The sequence below is a fragment of the Brassica napus genome, chromosome A5 (genome assembly GCF_020379485.1).
Source record: "Brassica napus cultivar Da-Ae chromosome A5, Da-Ae, whole genome shotgun sequence".
Lineage (NCBI taxonomy): Eukaryota > Viridiplantae > Streptophyta > Magnoliopsida > Brassicales > Brassicaceae > Brassica > Brassica napus.
Genome location: NC_063438.1, coordinates 4,806,453 through 4,831,160, shown reverse-complemented (window position 1 = coordinate 4,831,160; position 24,708 = coordinate 4,806,453). Strand labels below are relative to the sequence as shown.

The window sequence follows — 24,708 nt, the reverse complement described above, 5'->3', positions numbered from 1 at the left end:
GGTAACTCATTTCATAAAAATAAATATAATATATTTTATAAAATAACTTTTTATGAAAATAGTTTAGAATTAATTCAGAGAAAATACACATGTTACAAACTTATTTTGTACATAACTATATTCTTTTATTGATAGTGATTATTGATGTCACTAATATGAAACAACCCAAGAGAGTAAGAGAAAAAAATACATTCATTGAATGGGTTTGTAAAAAAAAATATCAACTCAAATAAAATGTCAACGATTGATAAGAATATTATGTTACTAAAATTTACCGGCTTTTGTGACTTTATCAAACATTCTTATATAACCCAAGTGTAAGAATATTTAGGACATGAATATATAAGACATGCATAATCTGTTTCATGCAACATACATCATTACAAATGCAAAATTAGTAAGAAAGAAAAACTCACATTTTCATTTAGTTGAAGAGTAAGACTAATAACTTCAGTATTTCTTTTAGAATTTTTTTCTAGCCAAACACGAATGACCCTTCCTGCAATTTTTTGTTGACAACGTTTCGTCTGTTTTTTTTTGTCAAACCATTTCATTATCTTAAACTTCAAACATACAATAGCTAGAGGAAATTATACATCCTCTTTGATGACAACAATAAAATTTAAAAACAACAGAAATTAAAATAGATAGATTCTCCGGAGAAATTGACAGCGAAAATGGGACACTGCTTAAATGTGTCGGTAAGAGAGTCACCGTAAAACCGGATTCATAGCAACGTTTCGTCTGATTATCTTCAAAATATTTATAACCAGGTTAATGCACATAACCTTTTTTCTTCGCCATTTTAAAAAATTTATGAAAGATTTACAATAAGAAATTTATGGACATGGATTATTTATAATATATCTTGAAAAGATACATCATTAGAAAAAAAAACCATCTATGTACTTGAAAGTATTCATAAAACCAAAATTTTGTATTCCCTGACATCATCTTTTTTATAGGAAAAAAAAGTTTCAATCCAACGGACAAAATTTTCTGTTTTTATAATCCAAAGCATATAAAACTGTCTTGCCTTGAATGAATTACGTCAGCAAGGAAATTGTTTTTGCCAACTCTTCTCTAAGAGCATGTACATCAAAGGTACATGAAGGGTTCATGGGGTAAGGTCACACGTTTGCCAAGAAAAAAATATTAAAATAACCCTTCTCTCATGAACCTGGTCCTCCTGAACTCTCTGCGGTGAACTTTTCTGTGGTGAGTTCATCACTGTTTTGTGGGCTCCACGACACGTGGTGGCCTACAATTGGTCTGTTTTTTTTTTTAAATCAAACAGAAAAAAAAAGTTTTTAATAATAAAAGATTGAAAACTTGAACCCCAAATGGGGGTTCATTGATGTTCATGCTCTAAATAATTTCCTTTGAAACAGTACATCCTCTTTAAAATAACAAAATAAAATAACAAAAGTACATTTTCGTAATCTTTTATTTTATTGTTTTAGGGCAGTCTTCTTCATCTTCATCTTTACCTTTCCTTGAATCCTCCATCTTTTTCCAAATTTAAAAAAAAAAAGGAGAAGCTACCGGAGCTTTGTGTCGTTAGTGCAGTACTTTTTCATAATATTATTGTAATTTTCTTTTTGAAAACAGGAAACGGTTGAGATTAGCAACCTTTTAATCCAAGGGTTTGGTTAAGACACGACTCTATGTCGGTAGTGAAGCATTGTGTGACTTGTGTCCATTAATGAAATTGTGACTCTTGGTTCGCACCTCTTCCTACGTTTATATTTTTGATAACCAGTTTACAAATTCTCTCCATTTTTTCAATTTTCTTTTTCTAGATTCCTGATTTCTGCGTTCTATTCAACGTCTTCGTTCTTCTGCATTGTATTTTCCGTTCATCTCTTAATCATAGATTGTCTTTAGTACTTTTCAGAAGCTTAATAATGGAACTTATCTTCTCCTTCCTCCATGTGGTCATCGGCCTGTCATACGTTACAATCTCTCTATTTTCTCCCTTCCGGTTGAAATCACCGCCACATTATTGGCTTGTTGATCAGTCTTACGAATAAGAGCTTTCAATTAATCTCGGTTACAGCGGCATTGTGCATGACTTAGACAAAACCTATGATTATAGCTATGCTTGGAGCGCACTTCTTCAAGACGCCAAAAGCGCAGACGACAGGAATTATGATCGGGCATACGCTCGCGCTCATCACCGATTTCAAGTTCTGCAGCATCTCTGCATCTGAGCTCCCCCAAAATTTGACACAGAAACAACAATTATAAGACTGATAAGACATACTGGAGAGCTGAGAATGTAACAAAAAGAAATCATGTACGATCGTTATGGAGCTCAGGCTGATAGATAGCCAAGACGTTATGGTAACAAAAAGAAATCATGTACTAACCGGAAAAACTTGGCTCGGCGTGAAGGTGTCCTTCTCTTCTTTAAACGAAGTAGAATAAGATCCCATAGCAGTGGCATCACGCAGCGTCGCCGCAGCAGTTCTGCTGGAGGGCGGTCGTGACGCGACGTAAATGGACGGATTCTTCTGCCTAATAGTAGCACATATAGGCGAGAGAAGAGTTCATCAAATTACGCATTTCGCAGATCAGAAGAACACGACGACTTGACGAATCTGTAAACGTACCTTGGGAGATGAAGTTGGAGAGTTGCGCGATGGACGACGGATCACGCTGCAGAAGCAAATTATAAGAATCGATAACGATTTTTCACGAACCTCTCCAAAATTCTTTATATAGAAAACCAAAAGTTGCAACATTTAATAACCAAACATTGCAACGGTTACATAATACAACAAAATTATAGAAAGACACGAATACATTCATTATAGAAAGACACCTTAAATATTTTTAAAACCTAAATTTTCTTTTACAATAGAAATACATTATTATTTACACTAACTAATAAACAACCCTGGAAACAAATAATGTACAAAGACACTTTTTAGAATATTTTACAACTTTTGAAAACTAATATTTCATTTATGATGAAAAGACACAACCCTTATATCTAATATTTTTTAGAGTCACATGTTTTAAAACACAACCTATCAATTCATAACCTTTGAAATTATTTGGGATTCTTATTATTAGTAGATTATGGTAATAGTTATTAACACAAATTTAACTTATGTAACAAATAGATTTTCATGTATTGTTATAAAATAGATACATATTTACATGTTTCTACTTTTAATCGGTTTTGATCGGTTTATTCGGTTTAATCGGTTATATACCAAACCATATCTAAATCCTACGGTTTTTTAAAATTATATCCATTCAGTTTATATGGTATATACCAAAACCAAACCATATTGTCTATTTCGGTTCGATACGGTTCAGTTTTATCATATTGGACAGCCCTAGCCACACATTAAAAAATATTTATCTATTAATAATAGCAATCCCAATTAATGTGAAAAGTTGTGTTTTTCCATTTTTAAAGGTTGTGAAAAAATATCACTAAAAATTGCATCCTTCGAAAAAATGTCACTAATACCTGCTTGACTTTTAAAAAGTTGCATATTTTACTAATCGTACATTTTCACTTCGAAATGTTATAAAGTCCTACGGTTGCAACTTTACATTATTTTTATATACACCTATTCATTTCTAACCGTTTAATTTTCTAGATGTTGCACACTTTACCATTCGTACCTTTTCAATTTTATTTAAACAATTTTGGTCAAATTTTTTATACACAAAAAAACTAATATTCTATGTATCACATATGCCGTGATCAAGAAATTGTTTCCTTCACTGTTATGAATCTTACTGATAATAAAGTTAAAGCAAAAGCACATAATCATATCTTCCAGAGAAAACTCTACCTCCCAACCATTTTCTCTTTACTTTTTACTGTCCTTGGCTCTCTTTTTTCTCTTTGTCGAAGGTCATAAATACTATGAAAAGTGGACGCATGCATGTAAAAATTTTCCCTTCGTTTTGAACTTCTCATACAGGTGAAATTAACGAAAGATCTCTCTCACCCGAAGAGGGGCGACTGCACGTCGGCTGTACTTTTCTTCCTCGTTTTTGTTCTTCTGCTTTATTCACTTTGATTTCTCTATTTCTCCATTATTACAAAAATATCGTCATCAATGTCTATTTCATCTTAGGGAGGAATCAGTTATGATATTCACGATTTTGTTTCTCCAATCTCCAACTCGAATTTGTTTCGGGTTTCTCGGGACAATTGAATACGATTTGGATTTAGATACAGATTGCGCTTTGTCTCTCCCTCCGGGAGTGTGTTTGTCCAGCGAATATGTTTCGATCTTCTCGTTCTGCCTTCTCCTGTGTTTGTCTGTGCTTTTTGTGTCACAGTGGTCTAGCGGATGGGGTATACATCCTATCTGTCTTTGTTTCGTTTGCATCTGACGATTTGTTTCTTTTCCAGTCAGATGGATTGAAACTTCCATGGCCAGTATTAGATAAGGATAGACATATATTTCAGATAAACATACATTCGTAGTTATCTCCTATCTTTAAGGATCTTACGTCTTGTATAAATACTATCGTTGTAACCTTGAGATGAATATACAGAAACAGAGTTTATATTAGCTTGTTATGGTATCAGAGCCAACCAACTAATTTTTTACAAAGCTAATATATCTTCCGAACCACCAAAACATCTTGTTACGGTGAGATAATTTTAAACCTACCTCGGTTACCATGGCGTTGCAGACAGGAGCTACTGGAGGTGATAAGAATGCTCTTGCCTCTCCCTATTATCTTCATCCTTCAGATAATACGGGGCAAGTCTTAAAACCCATTCTTTTGAATGGAGCAAACTATGAAAGATGGGCAAAGCTAATGCTCAATTCGTTGAAAAGCAAACGAAAAATAGGGTTTGTTGATGGAGCTCTTACAAGGCCGGTGAACAAACCAGAAGAAGAAGAGAAGTGGGATATGGTGAACGCCATGATCATTGGCTGGATTTACAGCAGTGTGGAATCAAAACTGCGACCGTCAATATCTCTGGTTGACAGCGCAAAGATTATGTGGGGAAGCCTTCAACGGAGGTTTTCTATGACTGATGATACAAGAATACATCAACTGCATTCTGAGATTGCATCCTGCAAACAGAATGGTGATGCAGTAGAAGTTTATTTTGGCAAACTGAAAGTCATGTGGGATGATCTCGCTGATTTTGACAAGGGTTTCTCGTGTTGTTGTGGAAATCCTGAGTGTGAAGCTGTGATGAAGTATGAGAAGAAAGAAGAAAAAATACGTGTGCATCAATTCCTTATGGGGTTGGATAATTCACGGTTTGGTACAACACGCTCGAATCTGTTGAGTAGACAAGCTGAACTCAATCTTGAGTCGGTTTACTCGCAAATAATTCAGGAAGAGAGACACTTGAATGTTATGCGGCATGAGGATAAGTCACCTGCAATAGGTTTATCCGCGGTAACACAACCTACCTCATTGCAACAGTCTCAACAGATCATTACCAATGCTCAGGCTGCAGCTGCTCGGTTTGCAAGAAACAATTCAGTTTGTTCTCACTGTGGGAAGCAAGGACATGAAGTAAATCAATGCTTTCAAGTTATTGGATATCCAGAATGGTGGGGTGAGAACAACGCAAAACCAGGAGCAGGTCGAGGCACAGACAAAGGAGGAAGAGGACGAGGAGGAGATTCTCAACGAGGCAGAGGACGTGGTGGTCGTGGATCTGGGTTCCGTGCATACAATACTCAGGCTGACATAACATCTGAAGCTCAGGGTCAAGGCTTTCCAAACTTCACACCGGAACAATGGGCAACCTTAACTCAGTTTGTGAATTCACAAAAATCGACCACCAGTGAAAAGCTTGGTAAGAAAGATAAACTTGTTTTCTTTGGAAAAGACAGTAGATATGATATCATCATTGACTCGGGTGCCTCACACCATATGACTGGAGAAATTAATCTACTCAGTGATGTAGTCACAATCGCACCAGTTCCTATTACAATGCCTAATGGTAGTATAACTTGGGCCACACGACAAGGACAGTTGAATCTTGGTGATCGTCTCATATTGAGACGTGTCTTCTATGCTCCTCATCTCTCTGCAACTCTCATATCTATATCTCAACTGCTCCAAGATATTGCTGGATTCATCCTATTTACTAAAAAGTTTTGTGTGATACAGGACCTCGCCTCGAAGACTTTGATTGGTGCGGGTGAAGAGCATAATGGGGTTTTCAAGTGTATGGGTACCGTTTCTGTTCAAGCAAATCATGTGGAAGCTTTCCAGACACGAGATTTGTGGCACGCACGCATGGGTCATCCATCTTCTGCTGTTCTTTCAGTTTTGTCATCTTCAGCTGGTTTTACCAAAAATATTGGTGTTTTAGAGAGTTCTTGTGGTACTTGTCATCGAGCTAAACAAACTCGAGATGTTTTTCCAGTTAGCATTAATAAAGTTGATGAGTGTTTTGCCTTGATTCACTGTGATTTATGGGGACCATATCATGAACCATCCACAACTGGAGCTCGTTATTTTTTAACCATTGTGGACGATTTCTCTCGAGCCGTATGGACAATACTCTTATTAGAAAAGAAGGAAGCACCACAAGCTTTTAAAACGTTTTGTGCCTATGTTGATCGTCAATTCAACAAGAAAATAAAGATGGTTCGCAGTGACAATGGGTCTGAGTTTATAACTCTTAAAGGCTACTTTGCATCTCAAGGTATTCTTCACCAGACTTCATGTGTTGAGACCCCGCAACAGAATGCACGAGTGGAAAGAAAACATAGACACATACTGAACGTTGCTCGCGCACTTCTCTTCCAAGGACATGTACCAAGGCGTTTTTGGGGAGAAAGCATACTAACGGCGACCTATCTGATTAACCGAACACCATCACAGCTGTTACATAATAAGACGCCGTATGAGATGCTCTATGGCAAAGCACCCTCTTATGACAACCTTAGAGTATTTGGAACTTTGTGTTATGCTCGTCGAATAAAGCGTGGACAAGACAAGTTCGATGAAAGAAGTACTAGATGCGTATTTCTTGGCTACCCCATGGGAAAGAAAGGATGGACGGTCTGTGATCTCAAAACAAGTTAGCCAGCACCATTAAGATTGAGTTGGATCTCTATTGAATGTTCTACATGCGATTGCTGAGTACGAGTGAGACGTCGTTACGTTTGTGGTGGAAAATCTGTTTGGCTAGAGTTTTGAGTTTCTCACTAGTAGCTGGAAAGTCACCATGGTTGTGTTTTGTGGAGGGGCGTACGTCACATTTGCTCGAAAGTTGGTGTCTCCGGTGTATCACCGTGCACGTGTTTTTATGGGGAACAAAGTGGCATTTACCTTAGTGATTTCTCGGTTTAATGGAATTCATTGCAGACTTTTCCTGGTTTTGGACATGTATTGTGTCAACAAAACAATTTTTCAATCGAAGAGTACAAGCGACTGGGTGAAATTGAATTTTTGGGGAAATAGTGGAACATTTATGGGCCATGTTAGAGACCGGGAGGGAAACTTTAAGATAGGTGACAATCACTTGTTAATATCGACAAGGAGTCAACTTCCAGTTTCATCTTCATCAACATTTCGAATAGTTTTATTAGTCAAAGTAATGCATAATGCATTTTGGAGTTTCATCCGTAGCTAATAGAAAATATATGAAGAATGGAGATAACAGATTAATATATGAAGACTGGAGATAACAGATTTTATCTGTTAGTCTAAAAGAGTTCCGACAGAAAATCTTGGTTAGTCTCCACTTCTTCATCTAAATTATTTTAGTTTCCTTTATTTGTGTCAATGGTTGTAATGAATATGTTTATGTATGTTGTAAACTCTTTAGATACATTCTTATAATTAAAAAACAAATCTAAACATTTTCACAACCTTTTCCAATAGTTGTCTATTGAGAAGGCATATAATTATTTTAAATTAATTAAATCTCCTATATATATTATAGAATCACAAATCATTTTGTAGTTTGATAACCTTTTTAAACTAATTTTATTTCTATAAAAAAAAGACACAGCCGATTTTAATGAACAAAAACACAAAACATTTAACACTATAAAGAAAAGACACAAAAGTATAGAAACACAAAGACACAAAATATCACAACCTTTTTTATTGGTTGCATATTGGAAAGACACATAATTATTAACCATTGACACAAATAAAGGAAACTAAAATAATGATTTGATAATATTTTTAAACTAATCTTTTTTTTTGTAATGAAAAGACATAATTGTATAATGAAAAAACACAAATTTTGACATTATAATGAAGAGACACAAAAATACAATTACACAAAGACACAACCTTTCACATTAATTGGAATTGCTATTCTTAATTCCAAAAGTTGTGTACTTTTATTGGAATCTCAATTCTTGTTAAAAGTTATGTTTTTTCATTAATATGTCTTTTGATTAAAGGTTGTGTCTTTTTAATATGGAACTATTGAAAACAATTAATAATGAAAAGTTTTGTTTTTCTAAAAGTTGTGTGCTTTTATAGGAATCTCAATTCTTGTTAAAAGTTGTGTTTGTTCATTAATATGTCTTTTGATTAAAGGTTGTGTCTCTTTAATATGGAACTATTGAAAACAATTAATTATGAAAGGTTGTGTTTTTTCAAGCATGTAACTATTGAAAATAGTTTAGGAAAAATGTTTATATGTTTTGTCATCTAAAAAATATTTTTTTTGAAATCTTAATTAATGTAATAGTCACGGTAAAGACATTAGTTTTTTAAAAAGTTATTAATATGTGTTATTATTGTCTCTATACAATTGGACTGTTTTTAAATATAATGGAAAGACACCATTTTAAAAAAAAACTTAAAAAAATAGATCCTTCTAACAATGTCATGCACTGTTGTGTCCCTTTGCACAAACAATTGCATTGTTTCAGCAATTATATAAGAGACTAACTTCCCACATTTTACTTTTCATCAGAATCTCTAACAGCCGTAACCTTAATTTCTAATCTCTCCCTGCCTGTTACGTACTGATCTCTACACTTTAAATTAAGCATGCCTACTCACACACTTACAATATTTGAAATTAATTTTAAAACAAGTATTGAAAGTAATATAAACATGTACCAATCGCTATTGAAATCAAAAGAGCCAGGTCTCCGGATTGGGAGAAAGCGTAAAACGTGCTGGTAAAAGCTCATGGATTCCTCCACAGATCGACATAAAAGAGATACGTGGTTCAGCGACTTGAGATGAAGGATTTCCTGTATTTTTTTCCATTATTCCCGACAAGCAAACCAAAACCAAGAATGATCAAAAGCAAAATAGAACAGAAGAGTTTATTTCTCTTGAAGATACGTTATGAACGACGATAACTTTTGAAAATTTAAATCCGGAATAATTGGACTTATGCAGTTAATAGACGAAGGGGAGGAATGATCGATTATAACAAAGAGATTGATGTACTATACATGCGTGTGTGTATGTAATTTGTCGTGATCGAGTAACCGATGTAACTTATCTGGTTGAGGCCTATGTTTGTATCTATCAACTCCTTATCCTTCGTCGACCATATCATCATCACGTTTTAATTTACCACTTGAGATTCATAGAATAACACATCCATGATGTCATACCTTCATTCAACTTTGGACCTACAACTCCTCAAATTACTCTACCATTTAAACACGTGTCCTTGTGAATTTTTGATAAAACAACAATTCAAATAAAACATTGTTTGCCTCCTCATTTATCGTCTCAAAGTTTAATGTATTTATTCCCATAATACAAAAAATATTGTTTGATCCAACGAATTGATGTTTTTTCATCCTAAACATTGCATTTGTTTTTAAGTTGTCAAATGTCTGAACATGTTGGTCTTTTTAGTTTTTAAAAATTGCATAGATTTTTAAGGACTAATTTTTTTATGTAAGTATATGCTTTTTCATTTAAAAATTGCATATCTTTTTTAAAGGATTGAAAACATGTTTAAAGATGTGTCTTTTTATCCTATAAATTGCATAAGTTTATGAGCAATTTTCTTTTCATTCATTTACATATCTACTTTTATATACATTTAAAGAATCTTAAAATTTGTTTAATAATATTCAGGTAACTTGATTCTTGAGTAATTTAATTATTTTATAATATTATATATTTATTAATTATTGCTATTCTAAGTGATGATTTTTTTGTGATGAACCATTACAATTACGATAAATCATTGCAACTATTGGTAATGGTAGAGTTTACTGATGAACATTTACATTTTTTAGTGCTAATCCTTGCAACTTTTGGTAATGATAAGTTTTAGTGATGAACCATTGCAACTTTTGATACTAACCATTATATAACTTTTGGTTAACCATTGCAACTCTCAACCTCTTTGTAGAAGTTGTAGAGGTATTGACAAATAGTAATTAAAAACAAATAAGTTGTTGAAATAAAGAGAGAGATATCCATTTTTTTCAAACGATCAACAAAGATCTTGAATAAACATATACAAACACAAGAAATTTATTTGTTATTTATGTTCTTAGCCTAAAATACGATAATTTTATTTGTTAAATACTTTTTTGACCGTACATACATTTTTATATGATTTCAAACAAATCATGAATATGTACTAAAAGATCTCTTGATTTTATAATTGATATTATAAATTTAGAAATGATTAGACATATATCTTATTTGGTCTTGATATAATTGTAATATTCCTACAACTAACTTATAAATAAAATATAGATTTTTAATATTATCAATAAAAGAATATAGTTGTATAGTACAAGATAAAATATGGCATGTTTTTTTCATAAAATGAATTCACGTGCGACATCGCACGGGTTCTTTTCCTATTTAACTAATATAAATCTCAACTATTAATTTTAGTCGTTTGGTATTATCAATTTTAACTAATTTTAGTTTATATTTTTAATCGTATGTTCGTGGTCTTACAACAATATGTTAACGCCTTTAGTAAAACAAAAGAAAATTAATGTTCTTTCGGAATAAATACACATGCTAATTTCAGTTTATAACCCTCGAGCAGACATACTAGACGGTTGATCTTATTGAAAACAACTTGTTTAGTAGTATAATGATTTTAAAACAGAGAATGGCACCACATGAAGGCAAAGTAGTCTTTTGCATTGGATTCTTTTGAGTTTTTCTTTTAAACAGAAAATATGAAACTATTAAAAGATCGCATGTCTTTGATCTTTGCATGTTGACACGTGCGGTCATGCCCTTAGATACCTTGTGTTAATGTGTTGTGTCATGTGTGTGTGTTTTCTCACCAGAAAGATCTATTCTTTCCCGTTTTTCCTTTCGTTCTTTTTAAATTATTTTTTCTCTTTCATGATATTTAAATACACATGTTGCTCCCGAGTTTGGTAGTAGCCTTTTTTTGTGTAGTTAATAAATCATGTAGATAGTTAGATTTACATATCTAGCATGTGCTTATATACAGTATAGAGTTTTAGTAAGCGTCAATGGTACGCCTAAATAAATATTTGCAATCACGTGAACGTATATGGTATCAAAGCATAAGTGGACCGGGAAAATATGTTTCGTAGGCGTCTAGATTCGTCTTCCGCTAATATCATCTTTTGAAACACACGTGAGAAAGAACCAAAATTTAGCAAAATAAAAGATAATATTTGGTAATTTTTAGACTTAAAAGCTATGTTACGCGAAAACGGAAATTGATACGTGACAGCAAAAGCGTATGAAAGCACATAAACGAAATTTTTAATAAAACTAGAAAGCGTATACGTGTTGAAAGATAATTTATTAAAATCTAGAACTACAAAACTAGATGATTTAAATTTAAAATAAAGTATTTATTCACTTATAATAATTTTGAAATGATTTCATATTAAAACTATAAAAATACACATAAATTAAATTTAAAATAAATGATTATATTAATTATTTTTAATATTTATAATTAATTGACATAATATATTTGAATATATGATTTATCTTTAATAAAAATCTCAATGCATGAAGATACTTTATAGTATTAATTTTAATATTTTAATATTTTTATTCTTTCTATTCAATATTACTAAAATTTGGATTTTATATAAATTAAAAGCTATAATTTTATATTTTATTAATATAAAGACATTGTTTAAAAAAAAATAGAAGCGTGATTCAAAAACCGAATCATAAGTTTTCAACGTGTTTTAAAAGAAAATATTTTAAAAGTATTTTGGAAATAAAATTCTATAAGCTTTTACAAAGTTTCAATTCCAATTTTGGTTCCGAAAGAAAAACTAGACGTTTGATGAAGCTTCCGTGCAACGTAGCTTAAAATAAAAATTAAATTATTTACCTAACTACATTAAAAGCAAGAACTAGAGAACCATAAGAGTGGATAATAACGCACGTGGAATCACGTGAGGCCCTCGCGTGCCGGCGTGACTTGCCTTTTACTACAACAAAAATAAGATTGGGTCCAATGGAAAAAGTAGGACCTACGTGGACTAAATCTGAACCCTTCTGTTTTGTAATATTGGCATAATATACGTTTCTTTCTCATACAACAATTAAAAAAACATTAAAAACAATCAAAAACTACAATATGTGTTACAGTAAGAAAATATGAAATTATAAAAAGCTAGTGTCAGGACAAATTGTGTCAGAAAAACGTATTTGTCTTCACTTGGACATGTGAACACTCTCGCCTTCCTCCTTTGCCTCTTGCTTCTTATTCTCTCTGTCCTTGTTCCTCTCAAATTTATATATTACGATTTCGTTCAGATTTGATTGTACTATACTAACTCGTTATGTCAATTTTATTTGAAAAGCTACCATCAGTTTCTGAAATTATAAAAGAAGTTTCATAACGAAAGCATGACATAAACAAACGTCTCTTGCCGAACGTAAAAAGAGAAAAGCTACTCTTCCACCAACTTTTAATATGTCACGATTTGTTTTGCTCAATGAAACTTATCGGTTTGTCATATTATTATTAACTGGTTTAACAGATGGATCGTAAGAATGAGAACATGCAACAAACGCCAATGAAGATATAAAAGATTAGAAAACAAACACCAGTGAACTATGTTCCCAAATTCAAGAAAAGAAACTACGTTGGTTTTACTATGAAAGTAAGTGGGAAAATACATTTATTTGGTGAATTGGTGTGTGAGTGAAGTGTTATGAGGTCAGTAATGTAAAAAAAAGAGAAACGAGAGGGTAAATGTGAAAAAGAGGCGTACTATGAGTAGTCAAATCAAAGATGAGTCACACAAAGCTAAATAACCCTCACCACCCACTTGTTACCACTCACTTTTATGCTTTTACCACTTCTGACACAGGCCAACTGCTTCTCTTTACTCATTATTACCTCTCTCTCTCTCTCTCTCTCTCTCTCTCTCTCTCTCTCTCTCTCTCTCTCTCTCTCTCTCTCTCTCTCTCTCTCTCTCTCTCTCTCTCTCTCTCTCTCTCTCTCTCTCTCTCTCTCTCTCTCTCTCTCTCTCTCTTCACTCCATTGAGTGGTGAATTTTTATTAAACCAAAAGAACTCGAATTGTATAAAAAAATGAATAGAAAACAAATTCAAACCGTTGACATACAAAAATTAAACCAAAACTTCTGCAATTTCTTTTTTTTTTCCCTACAATGTTGGTGGTTCTAAAAATGGCAACTGCATAGAGACTAGCTGTTTTTTTGTTGGACTGCATAAAGAGTAACTCATGACATAATTCAAATAGGAGCCAACGGCTAACAAAACAAATAAGGATTTTTGTTATGATTCACTCCGAACTCAATGCTATTTTATAGGCAATGCTGTATCTTGGAGATCATATAGCGTAGTGTGAAGTATTCCTATTAATGTTCATCGATAGATAATTACAACAAAATATATCAACTTGTTAACAAGTAATTTGGTTGCCCAAATATAATTTCAGTGGCTTTACATTATGGAGATGCATGCTTGGACCCGCAGCAAAATTGTTAAGTTGGTCACGAAAACTACCATGGCCATGCAAATTTATTTATTTTGGTCATGTTGGTACTGAATATGGCCATATGTTATATACTTATATGACATGGAAAGATGGCCTAAACAAACGATCAGTTATTCTGTAAGTGGAAACTGAAAACTGGGTAACTAACACCAAGTATTTGCAGGACTTGAAAATTACATTCGTAGGTTTGCTAGCTATTCAGTATAACCAACATCTTTTATATGACACATACATTCAATCGTTCAAAAAATCCCTAAAATTTTAACATGAATACACCTGTTTCTAGTTGATTTCACAAGCCACATTTTTTTTCTACAAATTCTGTAAATTCATTTTTTTTCCAGCCAATTCTTATTGTGCATACTAAGACCATCTCCAATGGTTCACTCTATTTTTTACTCTAAAATAGAATAACTCTATAATAGAGTATGAGTTTGCTCCAATGGTACTCTATTTTAGAGTAGAAAATAGAGTGATGAACAAAAAAAAAAACAAATTATTCTATATTTGGAATAAACCTATTTTTTACTCTATTATAGAGTGAGAAATAGAGTAACATTGGAGCATTTTTTACTCTAAACTCTATTTTTTACATTGGAGCGTTCATTAAACCAAAAGTATAATTTCAGTGGCTTTACATTATGGAGATGCATGCTTGGACCCGCAGCAAAATTGTTAAGTTGGTCACGAAAACTACCATGGCCATGCAAATTTATTTATTTTGGTCATGTTGGTACTACTGAATATGGCCATATGTTATATACTTATATGACATGGAAAGATGGCCTAAACAAACGATCAGTTATTCTGTAAGTGGAAACTGAAAACTGGGTAACTAACACCAAGTATTTGCAGGACTTGAAAATTACATTCGTAGGTTTGCTAGCTATTCAGTATAACCAACATCTTTTATATGACACATACATTCAATCGTTCAAAAAATCCCTAAAATTTTAACATGAATACACCTGTTTCTAGTTGATTTCACAAGCCACATTTTTTTTCTACAAATTCTGTAAATTCATTTTTTTTCCAGCCAATTCTTATTGTGCATACTAAGACCATCTCCAATGGTTCACTCTATTTTTTACTTTAAAATAGAATAACTCTATAATAGAGTATGAGTTTGCTCCAATGGTACTCTATTTTAGAGTAAAAAATAGAGTGATGAACAAAAAAAAAACAAATTATTCTATATTTGGAATAAACCTATTTTTTACTCTATTATAGAGTGAGAAATAGAGTAACATTGGAGCATTTTTTACTCTAAACTCTATTTTAGAGTGAAAAATAGAGTGAGGTTGAAGATGCTCTAAGGGTATTTAATTTAGCTCATTAATATATTGACGGTTTGTACGTATGAATTATGTCAAAGCTGAACGTTGTATATAAGACATTATTTTGTTACTTTTTTAGCAATAAGAAAACCTGTTTACAGTTTATGTATGTTTTTAACATGCCATTGTAGTTGACAAAAAAAATGCCATTGTAGAACAGAAAACCTAACTTTTAAAGAGTTTTGTGATCTTTACTCTGCTAAAAGAAATTAGGTTTCTGACCATTCTGTGTATCTTTCCATTGGCCATTAGCCATTAGCCATGAAGTAATTATTTTATATTAAACTATGTTTTTAGAATTCTAAACTGACTCCACTTATACAGTTCAACCGATTCCATTGAAATAATGTTTACAGTCTAGAGCATAGTCTAGATAGAAATAGAAGATATGGACGACAGTACACAAGTTGAAGGTCAAACACAGAGAAATGAGAGAGAGAGTTGAAAGTACATTTCAGTTCCGTATATGATTAAATAAGAATTTAACGAACTTTACTAACTCAAATTTAAAGTAATGTTCGCTTCCGTCAAAAAAAGAAAGAAAGTAATGTTCGCTTTGTATCAGGACGTAACGCTCACTCATTAAATAATCTTTCAAACGAATCACTTCTGTAATAAGGACTCTATTATTTTGTCACTAATTAAAATATCTCCTCGCAGCAGGCTTTATGTTTTCTCAATAAACTAATTAAGAGAGTTACTAATTTAAAAAATGTTGATAGTATGCAAGTGATATTTCCAAGGCAGCTAGACAGAAAAACTCCAGGTTATTACCTCTCCACCTTCATCTTGCAGAGAGTGTTCTTTCTGGGTTTCCTGACTTTTTTAATAATATATTATTGATATTAAATTATTAATACAGAAAAGCATTCTTTTAATAATCTTGAGACTAATGAAGATTTGTGAACCCAATTAATACTAAAGTTTTTACTGTATAGTTTCCTCCCCCCATCTGTCTTGTCTCACTGTCTTTTTTCTCCCTAATAAAAACCTCTTTCCCCTTCTCTGTCTACTCTATCTCTCTGACTGCAAAGAACTAAGCTTTTCTCTAAGAGGGAAAAAAGGTTTGTTCTTTTCTTCTTTTGCTCTTCACAACCCCAACAATACTTTGTTCTTGTTTGCCATTGCTATAAAAACAAGACCCTGAAAACAAACACAAAAAGGTTCTCTCTCTCCAATGGATTTGCAACTGAAGCAATGGAGAAGCCAGCAGAAGCAGCAGACAGAGTCAGAAGACCAACCTTCTGCAGCTAAGATACCAAAACATGTCTATGATCAGATTCAGTCCCATACTGCAACTTCTACTGCTCTCCCACTCTTTTCCCCTGAGCCTACCTCTTCTAAACTATCCTCTCTGTCTCAAGATTCCTCTTCCAGGTTCCCTAGTGAGTCTTTCTGAAACTCAGAGATGAACTGTTCACTCAGTATATATATGTGTTGTTGATTTTGATGTGGGTTTTGTCTTATTGTTTTTTGTAGAGATGGGGAGCTTTTTTAGCTGGGCACAGTGGCAAGAGCTTGAACTACAAGCACTGATCTACAGGTACATGTTGGCTGGAGCTGCTGTTCCACAAGAGCTTCTTCTACCCATCAAGAAAAGTCTTCTCCATCTATCTCCTTCCTACTTTCTTCACCACCCTCTTCAACACCTCCCTCACTACCAGCCTGCTTGTGAGTCCATATCTCTCTCTCTCCTTTATTAGTTTCATTCCTTCAAGAGAATATGCTTTTTTTTTTATTGTTTAATAATTTACTTCTTCTTGTTTGAAGAGAAAGTTTAATCTATTTTATAAATGAGATGCATGGGCTCTGTGCTTGTTGTTGTTGAAGTTGTGTTCCCAAGATCCAGACTTTTGATTTAGTATTATCTTGTTTTTGCAAATTCTGAAAAAGCATGTGATGGGTTCTTGCTTTTGTCTAATTTAGTTTTAAATACTTCACTCCTTAAATGGTGTACCCTTATTTGAGTTGGAGTGAGAGTTGTATAGTTTATAGGATCTTTGTTTCTTGATGCTAATCTTTGATATGAATTGGAAAAAACATAGGGTATATGGGGAAGGGGGCGATGGATCCTGAGCCAGGGAGATGCAGGAGGACGGATGGTAAGAAGTGGAGATGTTCAAGGGACGTCTTCCCTGGCCACAAGTATTGCGAGCGCCACATGCACCGTGGCCGCAACCGTTCAAGAAAGCCTGTGGAAACTCCTACCGTCAATGCCACTACCTCAACTCCCATTGCTCCCGCTTCGGCACCCGCCACAACAGCATCTTTGTTTGCTTTTGGCGGTGGTGAGGAAGTGGGTCAGGGAGGAGGATCTTCTTGTTTCTTCTTCTCTGGTTCTGGCTCTTCCAATTCTTCATCTGAACTTCTCCACCTTAGTCAAAGGTAATTAAAAAAAGACACTTGTGTTTGTTCTTTGTCTGTTTTAGATGTTGTTCTTGTTGGTCAAAACATTAAACACATTAACTTTTCTTTCTTCAGTTTTAAGTCAATAAGACTGGTTGAGACTTGAGACGATTGTTTTTTGACTGATAATGAGACGAAATTTATCCAAATCTTCAGTTTAATTTTCACCTTAAAGATTTAGAGGAAAGCAATTCTGATATTTGATAACTATGAAACTGATGATGTACTTTGGGGTAACATAACACATAAGTGAAGCAATGTTGTGGAGAGAGGGGTAATGTTGGAAACTGAGAGACACATCCTTATCATTTTAAGGCTTCTTTTGTTTGTTTTCTTTGTGAAGAAAAATATCTACTACTGAGAGATAATAATGATAACACTGGATTTGATAGAATCTGTTTTTTTCTTCTTCTATAAACTAAGGTGTGAAATTTTTCAAACAGAGAAATAGAAGAGAGAGAGTTTGATACAGTAGTGAAATGGTAGGACCTTAGTGAAAGCTGACCCATAAATGTCTCATATCTTGCAAGAAGTTAAAGCTTTTAGATTCTTCTGCACCCACCTCCCCTATCCACACACACACATCACATGATACAGAACTCATTAATAAACAATAAACTAATCTGTCAGTTATTCAATTCTAAAAACATGCATTAAAAGGTGCTTTTAAAAGCTTAAACAGTATAAAGTGTTTCAAACTATGTTGTTGAGCCTAACTCTGGAATCTGTTTTGACTATTATTTTTTTTGCTTTGTATTCTGTTTCTCTATATGGGGTTGATTGTTTTCACCTACTGTGACTCGAATGATGAGATGTGGATTCTGTTAACAGTTCGGAGTTGAGGCAAGGAAGCAACAACAGCAACAACAAGAGGCCATACGAATCCCATAATGGATTTGGCAACAACATATCAGACGGAGGACACACTTTGAGGCACTTCTTTGACGACTGGCCTCGTTCTGAAGCCGACAATAGTACAACCCCCATGAGCTCAACCACCTGTCTCTCCATCTCCATGCCCTTAAACACTTCCTCGGACGTCTCTCTAAAGCTGTCTACAGGCAACGAAGAGGAGGAAGCTAGGAGCAACAACAATGGGAGGGACCAGCAAAACATGAGCTGGTGGAGCGGTGGAGGGTCGCTTCCCAACCACCACCACATGGGCGGACCATTAGCCGAAGTCCTGAGATCTTCCTCCTCGTCTTCCCCAACCAGTGTTCTCCATCAGCTCGGTGTCTCCACACAAGCCTTTCATTGAACAGTGTATAACCAACACATCATTGCAGTTTTTTCTACTGTTTTGTTTTTATATTCAGATTTTGAAGGTTTTTGTTGTATCTGCTACAGTTCTGAGTTCTCTGCAGATTTTCCTCTCAAATATTTATCTTTTTGGAACTAAGCAAGTGTTCATATCACTAAAGTACAATCTGTGATGAAGCATATATAAAAGCTACTTTTTAAAGTTATTATAATACTGCAAGAAACTAAAGAAGGAGATGAGAAATAAATCTTCGTAGTACAAAGAAGCTTACAATAGGCAAACTTAGACGCTATTCTCTTACTCCTAAACATCGTCAGGCACAAGGCTTATGGGCACCAGAGAAGAATCTTCATCACCATCTACTGCAGCGTAAACTACAGCGGTTCTGCACGGTGCATACACCATTAAGGAGCAAGGCCTGTCATCGTACTTTCCATCCTGCATAGCAAATTGTCAGTTTGGTTTTTATTGAAAATGAGTTTTATCTCTCGTTCTTGTTTAGTTAATGTTCTTACAGAGGTGAAGAACTCAGCGGAGTCATCTAGCCGATTGAACCCACCGAATGAAGAATCATCCGAGTCCAAAACAATCTTGTACTTCCCGGGAACAGAGCAGCCTATACGGTAGTCGGAGTAGCTGTTGGTCCAGTGGAAGTTGAAGACAAAGACCAAGTTACCCTTCTCAAACACAATGACTCTATCTCCTTCATCCTTGCGAGATATGTACTGATGCTCCGAAGTCATGAAACCGTACTTCTCCTCGAGATGTTGCATCGCCCGATCAAACTCTTGCAGTCCATGGTATCTAAGATACTCTGCATCTCCAAGATCAAACCTACGCCGGCATTTATCGTAACTACCGTTGTTCCCGGGGATGACTCTGCCATCAGGAAGGTGCTGGTCAGTCCTCGGGAAGTCGATCCATTCAGGGTGTCCGAACTCGTTTCCCATGAAGTTGAGGTATCCTTCTCCACCTAGTCCCATCGTTATGAGCCGTATCATTTTGTGTAAGGCGATCCCGCGATCTACACGCGGTGTGGCCTGTTTGTCCACCGCCATGAAATCATACATGTCCTACAAAAGACAAAAAGATTGAGTCAAAAGAGTTCCAAGACAGTAAGATAGATGTTAGTTATGGTGTTTGCCGAGTCTTATTACCTTGTCCATGAGCCAGAACGCAATCGTTTTGTCTCCAACAAGGGCTTGATCATGACTTTCCGCATAGACGACACATTTCTCTCCCCACCTTCTGTTGGTAAGCGTGAAAACTATATCACCAACCTGCCAGTCCTCGTCTCTCTTCCTACAGAATATTACAACACACGAAATCAGATCAATTTGATTCATTCCTGCAAAGAAGTCCTGAGGACATACTTGAGAAGCTCAATCCATTTATCAGCTACTGCCATGTGGAGACGGTAGTCAAAACCCACACCACCGTCTTCCACCGGAATACAAAAGGCTGGCATCCCGCTAACCTGTAACGAGAGAATGCAATGGAGGTTTCAGGGATAATTTAGTTTTCACACTAAAACGTTAGTGCATAAGACTTACATCTTCGCCGACAACAATAGCCTCAGGGTATAGCCCATGAATCATATCGTTCACCAGCATTAGATAGACCACAGCGTCAACATCAGTTGAATATCCAAAGTACTCATTGTAATTCCCAGTAAATTCCACCTGCCACAAACAAGGGCAGTTAGATTGCAGAAAGCCATACATTTAGCATCAGCATATTTGTATGACATGCAAAAGTATTACCTGCAGTCCATGATGAGTGTACATCATAGAAGTCACGCCATCAAATCTGAACCCATCGAACTTGTATTCTTCCAGCCACCATCTCGCGTTGGACAGAAGATACCGAAGCACCTTAAATTGACGAGGAAAATAAATTAAATCCGAGACAGACGTATCTATTGCCTATTGCAATATATCGAGTCTAGAGAGAGATACCTCCCAGCTTCCGTAATTGAAAAGACGAGAATCCCACATCCAATGGTAACCCCGCTCTCCAGAGTGGAAGTACTGACCATCAGTGCCATCAAACATGTTCAGACCATCCAGTGTGTTTTTTGAAGCATGGCTGGTTTAATTTAAGACAATTGTGATTATCCATTTTTAATTGATTCGACGACAAAACTAAGTATCTGATGGAAGATGATTCTGGAGAATTGTTAACGAGAGGACAATACCTGTGCACAATATCCATCAGAACAACCAGACCCAGTTCATGAGCTTTGTCTATCAACGATTTAAGGTCATCAGGTGTTCCAAAGCGGCTGCTAGGAGCGAAAAAGTTTGTCACATGATACCTGCATTGCATGTAGCAAAGTCACATTCATTAGCTGAACAAAAGGTTATAACAGGAAGGCGTTGGATGATAGGTAAATAGACGAGCTATATCTGGAATAGGAAGATACCCAAAGCTGGCATAGTAGGAATGCTCTTGAATGGCCATTATCTGAACTGCATTGTAGCCTAGCTTTTTTATACGGGGGAGTACATCATCTCTAAAGTTGGCATATGTATTTATCATTGGTTCCTGCAGATAAAAGATTACATTACCTATTACCATACTGTCAAAAGTGAACTGAAACGAAAAAGAACTCTCAAATATTAATATTTATTTTAGTACTTATTGTAGTGATCATTCCAAGAAAAGAGGAAAAGAACGGACCGTACTACTCATTCCAACATGTGATTCATATATACGCAGTGATGTGGGCTTCCTTGGACGAGGATGTTTGAATACATATTTGTCCTGAAACAATGGAGTACTCTTTAGGCCTTAGCGAAATCACAGGACCAGAATAACGAGAAATATATCAACCACATATATACACATCGTTAAAACAGTTATGAGTTAAATACTAAATATAATGTTCTTTTTTGAACATCTACAACTTGAAGAGTTTAGATCATCTCTACAAAAACACTAAAGGACATGAGAAGGGTATTGGTTTGTACCTCCTCAGCAGGGTCATAATATACTCCATCGTATGGGATCTCCCCTGGTGCCTGAACAGAGTACTTGATCCAAGCTGGAATGGAGTCTTTAATACCAGATGTGGTATCCATGCGAATCTACCAACACATGAAATAAAAAGAGTTACAAAGCTGAAAACTGTGTATGCTACTCCAAAAGGATACATGTAGCACACTACTAATTCTCTTCCAATATATATATAATCGCATGAGATCATTGGAAATGCACTAAAAGTCATCACTCTAAAAGTTCACTCTGGAATATAAGCTGTCTAGTTGTCTGTTGTAAATAAGATGTTTTTCTATATTTTCTCACAACTGCAAATAAATGTGTAGCAGCAGTAAGTTGTAATGGATCAAAAATGTTACACATCTGACCAGTGACTTAAAACTATAAACATGTTACCTTCACGCGGGAGCCATGGGGAATTGCTGGCGAGCCATCAGCATCATTCGGCAGAAATATTTCCCACACACCATACTCGTTCTGCTCAAAATTTCATTGAAAAGACTGTCTTAGATCAAAATTCCAGAAAGGAACAGACCAATAACAGAGTAAAGCATGCATCCAAAAAGACATTTTGTAGTAAAATTTAACTACTAGCTTAACTATCAGCTCAAATGGAAGTTGAAAGTAACAGCATACCCGAGTCATGACATCAGCTTTGGAATTCCAGTTATTAAAATCTCCAATCAGTGATGCTGCCTGGGAAGGAAAAATTAGCCAAACAATTTGTTAGAAACAACAGTAATTAGGGCCCTACTCTACTTTCATTCCTGAGGGGTTGCATGAGTTCCAATCCATGATTCTATTCTTTTCAGGTATGAAAAGTTGCATCTGAAACTCTAATGACCGAAAAAAAAATGTGACAAATTCTTTTACTTTGAGACTTGAGATAAAAAACAAACCTTAGCTCCTGGTGCCCATTCCCGGTAAGTGATACCAGTGGCGCTAGCAAAGCAGTGAATAATAATTAGCAACTGCAATACCAACTATCTGTAGAGTATTTACTAAACTTTTACCGTGCCTAGCGTGCTGAAAATGCAATAGTAGGAACTATTAAAGCTATTGACACAGCACTTGAATATATCAAAACGATGTCTACCTTCGAGTGAAACCAAATATTTCGTAACCACGAGAAAATGCCTCTAGTCCACCTTCATTCTTGTCGATTTCTTCACGCAGTTTTATGTACTGCCCATATCTACAACGATATGCTGTGAAATTAGAATAGAAACACAAGTTTTAAAGCTAGGAGAAGGACTAATATAAACATATGACATGAAAACATGTCCCGTCCATGAAAATTAAATTCAGTGTTTAATAGTTTGGTGAGAAGAACGATGATGGGAGACTTTTGCCCTTTGCAAACAAGTAAAGGTATATAATAGATTATTTACCGATAATCAAGATGACCATCATAACTCTTCAACATAGGATCAATGTCATAGATTTTTTTCCCATCTCCAGGAGGTGGGATCTTCCTCTGTACAACTTCTTGGTCGAGAGAATCTGGCATACTTGCAATATTTTCGTTATAACTCTGGCCTCCAGATGTTGAAAGTGTAGAAGTTTGTTCCTGTCTCTCTGTCTCAGCTTTCTGGGCATCTACATCGTCATGTACCTAATAATAAAAGGTGAGAAATGATAAATGCAAGAAACCATGTAAGTGCACTGAAAGAAGAATATCATCCAAGAGTCAGAGAGATTTTATAAGAGATTCTTGAAATAATATAAGTTATATAACAGATGAATACGTAATGGAGCAGGAAAGATCCTCCAAGTTCGTTTTTGGTTGAATACATATAGCTTCAAATGTGATAATACACAATAACTAGCAGCCAACGGAGAAACTGAAACAGAGAGGATGTTTGATTCATGATCCAGAAAAAAAAAACACAAATTTATGCATCTGAGTACAGTAAACAGAAAGCCAAGCCAAACAGAGCACCAGGACCAAAGACATTAACATCTTAATCCAGTAAAAATGTTTTTTTTTTCTCTCTCTCACACAAAAATGCCATCACCAAGCAAAAACAGAACATGAAATAGAATCTTCACCCAATCACAAATGGTTTATTCATGAAAAATTAAACAAAAGGATAACACAACTACACATAAACAACACAACATAAGTTTAATAAGTACATAGTTAGAAAACCAAGTAGACAGACAAAAACAACAAACCTGAGTTACTTCAGAGAGAGTTTCCTGAGTTTCTGCTGAAGAGCTGTCACTCTGATGGCTACCGAGATTCTCAGACGCAGTGGTAGCTATTGAAGAAGAAGATTCAGAATCATAAGATGGCTTCCGAGCAAAGATTTTACCTACACCAAATCACATTAGGATACCAAATCCACACATTGACTCCATGAAAATCACCAAATCTCGAAACGCGTGCAGTATAAGGAAATAAGAGATGTATGGATGGAGGAAGAGTACCAGAGGAGGAGCGAGTGTCTTTCCTGAGAGAGAAGGTGACGGCGTTGGTTCTCCGATCGTCGTTGAAACTCGGGAGAGACGAGTTCTTCTTGATGGATGGGAGGTGAGGGAAACGTACGCCTGAAATCGTGTAAACCATTGCATTCAACTTTGGGAGAAGAGAGAGTGAGAGGAAGCGAAGAGAAAATGCTTTAAATGGAATAAAATCTAAATAAGGATATAAATTAATTAAATTAAATAAATATCGCACGGAGTTCATTAGGGGACGGAGCGTAGTTCGCCACGTGTAGTGATGTCAGATGTTTCAGTGGGTCCCCCTTCAAGCGTTTCTCGTCCGTCTCCTTCGTATGTATCCACAAAAAGAATGT

At 35.1% G+C, this 24,708-nt stretch overlaps 2 protein-coding genes and 1 long non-coding RNA gene across 3 annotated transcripts; 1 reads left to right on the top strand and 2 right to left on the bottom strand.

The window, feature by feature from the left end:
• Positions 1 to 1,468: 1,468 nt before the first annotated feature.
• Positions 1,469 to 2,813, bottom strand: LOC111215558. The gene is made up of 3 exons (XR_002664452.2): positions 2,616 to 2,813; positions 2,373 to 2,520; positions 1,469 to 2,209 (listed from the first exon to the last, which is right to left on the bottom strand). It is a non-coding gene; the product is annotated as an uncharacterized LOC111215558 (long non-coding RNA).
• Positions 2,814 to 16,037: 13,224 nt separating this feature from the next.
• LOC125609293 (growth-regulating factor 3-like) lies at positions 16,038 to 19,045 on the top strand. The gene is made up of 4 exons (XM_048780584.1): positions 16,038 to 16,625; positions 16,720 to 16,911; positions 17,286 to 17,625; positions 18,478 to 19,045. Exons 1-4 carry the CDS (start codon positions 16,418 to 16,420, stop codon positions 18,902 to 18,904), a joined length of 1,167 nt encoding a protein of 388 aa, XP_048636541.1. The 5' UTR covers positions 16,038 to 16,417; the 3' UTR covers positions 18,905 to 19,045.
• Positions 19,001 to 24,558, bottom strand: LOC125609292 (1,4-alpha-glucan-branching enzyme 2-1, chloroplastic/amyloplastic). Its single transcript, XM_048780583.1, has 18 exons — positions 24,341 to 24,558; positions 24,086 to 24,225; positions 23,299 to 23,522; positions 23,004 to 23,102; positions 22,807 to 22,849; positions 22,544 to 22,603; positions 22,304 to 22,384; positions 21,880 to 21,996; positions 21,590 to 21,673; positions 21,333 to 21,454; positions 21,105 to 21,224; positions 20,866 to 20,995; positions 20,671 to 20,781; positions 20,461 to 20,589; positions 20,281 to 20,384; positions 20,065 to 20,209; positions 19,423 to 19,980; positions 19,001 to 19,345 (listed from the first exon to the last, which is right to left on the bottom strand). The coding sequence occupies exons 1-18, from the start codon at positions 24,477 to 24,479 to the stop codon at positions 19,211 to 19,213; spliced, it is 2,541 nt and encodes an 846-aa protein (XP_048636540.1). The 5' UTR covers positions 24,480 to 24,558; the 3' UTR covers positions 19,001 to 19,210.
• Between the last annotated feature and the right edge of the window lie 150 nt (positions 24,559 to 24,708).